Raw genomic sequence first — 5,778 nt, forward strand, 5'->3', positions numbered from 1 at the left:
TATATTCTTCTAGTTAATTTTTAAATTGTGCTTATATAACTAGTTGTATCTAAGTATTACTTAATATTTCCTGCTAAGAGGTAGGATACTTAGAGATCTTTATTTAAAGGTGTTCTTTATTTACACCTAGCTGCAAGACCTACTTATTAGCTTTAAAAACCTATACAGCGACAAGACTATTATAAATTAAGCACATACTATTATTACAGTTCTTTAGGAGTATTATATTAAGTTAAAATTCCACTACTTTGTAGCAGATAACACGTTAAACAACAACATCTAGCTTATTAATTATCTTAACTTGCACATAAACCTTAACTTTAGCAGCAACAACTAAATACGCTGCGCTAGCTATACTATCTAAATTGTTGTTAAGGCAGTTATCTACAGCAATAATATAAGCCTGTAGAAATAAGAGCTAGCTAATGCAGCTTTTTAGAATTAATTTAAGCTTTATTAACAGCATAAAGTTCTTAAAAAGCTTTATAACTTCTACAACTTAGTCCTTTACTTAAATAAGTGTTGTAATAGCTTTATAGCTATTATAACTACACTAAGTAAGAAGAATGTCTTTTAGAGCTTTAGTACACTAAATCTACTACAAGATAGTAGTGTATAGTAGCATTCTGTTTATTTTATAATTCTACATTATTTTAAACTTAAAGAGGCTATTTAGCGCTTTATTTAATCTAAGCGCTATAACATAGGCCTTACTAACAAAGTTAATAATAATATTAAAGATAATAGTTATAATCCTTTACTTAACAGCTTTACTAATAATAAATAAGTAAAGGTAGAGTGTATAAAAGACTTTTTAAAGATCTTCTATAAAGTAACTAAACACCTTAAAGGCAGCACTAGCAAATTAGGCTACAGTAGCTTATAACAAATAATTATATACTTATAGGTAATTAATAATAAGCTTAGAGCAAAGAGAGAGCGCCTATTTTATAAGCACTATAGCAACTACTTTAAAAACAGCGTTGCCTTTAGCATTAAGAAGCTTACTATGTACTAGAAAACTCTTATTTTAGAGCTAAAGATCTTCTACTACTGTGTAGTAACTATTCTTAACTTATCTTTCTGCCTTCTTTAGTTTAAAGACTACTAGAAACACTACCTATTTTAGTATAAGTATATAAAGTTGTTTATTTAGAAGATCTATACACGCTATTTAAAGACCTTTAAAAAGCAAAAGAAGAAAAAAAAGGCAGTGTTGCTAGAGATATTATAAAGAAAGCTTTTAGTAGCTTATAGTAACCTACATAATAAGCACCTTAGAAAAAGGCTCTTTTGGTTAACCTTACTATCTTTTATAATAATAAAAGTTGTAGCTTAAAAAGAAAGTAAAAAGTTAATAAGTTAAACTCCTACTTTAATTCCTTAGTAAAAGATAAGTATACTAGAGATTAGCTGCTTACTTAGCTGCTTAAGTAGTAGCAGTAGTAAAGTTAACTTTACTACTTTATTTTTTATAAAATTACTTTTAATTTCTTATTAATTTTAGTAACCTTATGTAAGTGCAAGCAGTGCTTCTTATAGGCTAAGAAGACTATTATAATAAAAAGAAATTAACTATTAGTGTTAATAATAAAGGCTCTTTAACTGTAAAAGAATTAGTTATGTAACAACACTATTACTAGTAAGCTAACTAAGCTTATAGAGTATATTAAAATAGTAAAATTAATAATAGTAGATCTTATAAGGGGTATTATAACTTTCTAATTAGGTATAGTTTTTAGCTTTAGCGTAATTACTTTATAACGTTAATACTTAAATATACTTTAGTTACTGTATCCTAACTGTACACTAACGTCATCTCCTCCGTACAGTTAGTTAGTAACAGCCTCCTCTTCCGTAACTGTACTATACAGACTCCAAAAGGCTCCGTAACTAACGGTTGGACACACTGTTCCACAGCACATGACGCCGAAGGCCTGAACTTCTGAGGTAATAGCCTAGCATCTTCTTACTCCTTTTGGTCAACAGGACGACCTGGATCTGGATATACCTTCCACGGATCATCATCCTCTGCTGCCCCACTCTCTGTGCCTTCTCTGGCTGGTCTCCTTCGCCTCCAACACCATATGCCCGTAAGTATAAGGAGAGTGGCCGCGACACCTCCAATAGCAGGACCTACTATAACGCCCACATTTCGATGACTTTGCGGAGCTTCTACTAATAGCTCTTTACAAACCGTCCGTATATCACCCTTCATTATATTAACTCGGTCAACATTAGCTGGCGCAAGTCCAAAAGTTCGACTCTCATAGTCAACGAACAGATAATTCTGCGAAAGAAATGTTCCCCCTAGAATCGGAATGTCTCGTCCAAAATCCGTTGGCCCTTTCCCCACCGCAGCCATTACCTTCTGGGATACTATAGCGTACTCTCCTACGTCGTTGGCCCCTCTTTCCAGACTCAACAATTCGTACTTGGGAACAACGACTGTATACCCATTGCTGAGTGTCACAGTGAGGTTGTCAATAAGAACAGGAGCTTCACTTTCCGGTGGGTATGTCTGGTCCGTGTAGTCTGCGCTATCGTTGTGGCGAGTGTAGTTTTTCCACAGGGCGTACATGGCTTGGGTGAAAGTGAATTGGTTTTGAAGCGGGTCGATACACGCCGCAACAGTGGAGCGAATATCCGGCATCAGTGAGTAGGATCCCTGACTGTTGTTGAGGACGACGTCTTTGATTTGGACTTGCAATGGACACGGTGTATCTAGTCCCAGAGGTGTCATGCTGAAATTTGTGAATGGTCCTCTGATGCGAGCGACGTTGTATCCCCCGACGATGACTTGGCCATCCTGAGGTTGGTTCTGGGAACGCGATCCAAAGAAGAGGCCGAAAAACTTTGACGGCGCAAAGCCATAGTCAACAAGTTTTGCTAATACTGACGAATCTGGTCCAAACGCAATGCCCGATTTATTTAACGAGTCCGGATCATGCCACACCTCGAAAGGAAACCTGGGAATAGTGATATTTCCCATCACAGCTTCGTCAGCACCTTGCAAAATGACCGCATTCTTCGGCGGGGTGTCTATGTGCGATACGTTGAATGACCCGGAAGTATTGAAGGTGTGCAGCTGAACATCGTAAACGCCACCGGAAGAGCCCAGGCACTTAGACCTCAACGTCGCATTTCCAAGAACCTGACAGTCCTGAGCGTTTCGAACGCGGGTATTATTGATCGCAAACGATATCCGGAAGCCTTCTGGCTGGCCCCCAAGATCGACGTGGATTCCGCGGTTTTTTGCAACCCCGTCTGATAGAGTTACATTTTCGATTGACAGGGCTAGAGGTGCTGTTGCGCAATGGGCACCAACAAGGCTGATCAGAGCGATAAGAACCACTGACTTTGATGTCCAGCGAAGATCCATATGTAAGAAACAGAGGCGCTTCTTCAGTAATAGGACGAAATGTGAACTTTAGTCGACGAGTTTATCGCTGAGGGCAAGAGAGCAATAAAGCTGCCGAATTTTCAAAAAGGAGATCCGGATACGAGGCTGCAAAAACGCCGTGGTGGCTTCTGCCTCTCACCGGTCACTCTGTTGAGATTAAGTGGCTTGCCAAGGAAAAATGGGGGCTATCAATGCATGCACCTTGAATTCCCTGCAACTCCTCTGCCGTTTGCGTGAACGATTTTTCCCTTGGAGAATCGTTGTTTCCTCCCAAACCAGACAACTTCACCATGGACGTAAGAAGACTAGTGCCATCTCTTACTTAGACAGGTCGTGTGCAAGCCCTTTTCATCTCGTATTCGCCTCCACCTTACGGAGACCTGGCATTCTTGTGCAGACGGTCATACTCCTCGCTAGTGCGGAGTTATGGACAATGATTTCGCTCTACATCAGCTAGAAGTGTCGCTAGGAGCCTTCGTGGATCCTATCCCGCTTACCCCTTTACATCAAACGTCTATCTTGAGAATCCAACATCTCTTGGAACAGCACCCAGATAACAGGCTTCGGGAGAAATGGAGCAGCAGACCGCGAACTTACGTACTCTTCCGAATACTTCAGAGTATTCAAGAAAAGACAGAGCTTTGCGTCTTTGTTCAACAAAAGATTCACGACCTATTGCTACCACTGCCTATTAATCAACTCCCCGACGCAGTAAAGAGCGATGTCGAACTACGCGATCGTTTTCTAAGACTGCAACTACTTGTCTTGTCCAATCCGGAGACTATTGTTCCAGCTCGTGTCGAAGGCGCTGGCAAAGCTATTATGGGCTCACACTCTCATGTCGACGACGGGGACTCCTTCTTCGATACCAAGCAAAAGTTGGGAACTGGTGGGTCAGGTTTTGTGGATTCAGTAGTGTGCAAACTCACTGGCATTGAATATGCCCGTAAGAAGATTCCTCGACCGTCGAACATAGCGGTCTCGGACCAGCAGACCCTCATCGAATTTGAGCAGGAGCTAGCGGCTTTAAAAAGACTAAGGAATTACTCGCATATGGTTCAATACGTCGCATCATATACTGATTATAAGTCACTGGCATTCATTATGACACCAATCGCAGATTACGATCTTAGAAGTTTCCTTGAAGCATTAGGGCCTCAACAAGACAGAATAGCGGAGAAGGAATTACTGCTTGAATTCTTCGGATGTTTAGCAATAGCCATTAGAACTCTTCATGGGTGTCAAATACGTCATATGGATATAAAGCCTAGCAACATTCTTATCAAAGGTCGGACTGTCTTAGTCTGCGACTTTGGAATATCAAGAGACTGGTCGGGGACTTCTGGCGATACCACTCACGGACCGATATATAAGAAGACAGCAAAATACTGTTCACCAGAGGTGGATGATGGTGGGCAGCGAAACAAGGCGTCTGACATCTTCTCTCTCGGGGTTGTCTATCTTGAAATGATGTCTGTTATCGGAGGATCTACGGTTGAAGAAATGAGAACGTTCCTCAGACAGAATGGCTATACTACAGATGTAGCTTGTCGCAATCTTTTGGGTGTAAATAAGTGGATCGAAGAGCTCCGAAAAGCTCTAATCGATGAGGAAGCAGCCCCACTTCAATGGATATGCCGCATGGTACGTCCCTCATGGCTACACGGCGGACTCTAGACGCTAATATGGTACAGATAAAAGAGGAACCAAGGATGAGAATCTCTGCGGAAGAACTAGCTGAGACGATTCATAACCCGTCATTCCAGCCACATTCTGACCGGTTCGCTGGTCCTTGTTGTCGTCTGCTGTCCGGCTCACTTGCCAGTCACAGATCCAGCTCAACATGGGTTGATTCACCGAGACCTATGCAGGGAAATCTGTCCTGGGCAAGAAATTCGATCAGGGACCTATCATGCCCCTCACCAATAATCCTAGAACACCAAGTTAGAAGAGCAGCAGACACAGTCCCGATATCAGAACTAGATGCTCCACTGCAGCTGACGATCCGTGCTCATCGCGACCCGACCCAAACTCCTAAAGGCGAACAAATATTTGGACGACCCATATGCGGATTCTCTAAGATTGACAGCCAATTTCCCGGTGAACTGCTTTGCGGTCCTTACAGACTGGAGATCTACGAAACCATGACCGAAAAACTCTGGGATTGCACCAGGACCATTGTTCTCTTTGGCGACGTACAAGAGACATCAGCAAAACGTTTCTTCTCTCGCCGAACCCCGCTCTTCGGCTTGCAAATATTGGAGAAGACTACTAATATTACGATATCTTGGAAAGAATATTACCGATCCGACTTTGCAAATAATGATACACAAGGGCGAAAAGAATATCAAACCGTTGGCATTCAGCTAAATTTC

The 5,778-nt window shown here is 41.2% G+C and overlaps 2 protein-coding genes across 2 annotated transcripts; one reads left to right on the forward strand and one right to left on the reverse strand.

Annotated features, from left to right (window-relative positions):
• Positions 1-1,584: 1,584 nt before the first annotated feature.
• BDR25DRAFT_345503 (uncharacterized protein) lies at positions 1,585-3,417 on the reverse strand (the record flags this gene model as incomplete). The annotated part of the gene is made up of 2 exons (XM_033694060.1): positions 2,012-3,417; positions 1,585-1,605 (listed from the first exon to the last, which is right to left on the reverse strand). The coding sequence occupies exons 1-2, from the start codon at positions 3,380-3,382 to the stop codon at positions 1,585-1,587; spliced, it is 1,392 nt and encodes a 463-aa protein (XP_033543504.1). The 5' UTR covers positions 3,383-3,417.
• An 808-nt stretch (positions 3,418-4,225) lies between these two features.
• On the forward strand, positions 4,226-5,080 carry BDR25DRAFT_236796 (kinase-like protein; the record flags this gene model as incomplete). The annotated part of the gene is made up of 2 exons (XM_033685564.1): positions 4,226-4,315; positions 4,493-5,080. 2 exons carry the CDS (start codon positions 4,226-4,228, stop codon positions 5,078-5,080), a joined length of 678 nt encoding a protein of 225 aa, XP_033543505.1.
• Between the last annotated feature and the right edge of the window lie 698 nt (positions 5,081-5,778).

Source organism: Lindgomyces ingoldianus (genome assembly GCF_010093535.1).
Source record: "Lindgomyces ingoldianus strain ATCC 200398 unplaced genomic scaffold BDR25scaffold_33, whole genome shotgun sequence".
NCBI lineage: Eukaryota > Fungi > Ascomycota > Dothideomycetes > Pleosporales > Lindgomycetaceae > Lindgomyces > Lindgomyces ingoldianus.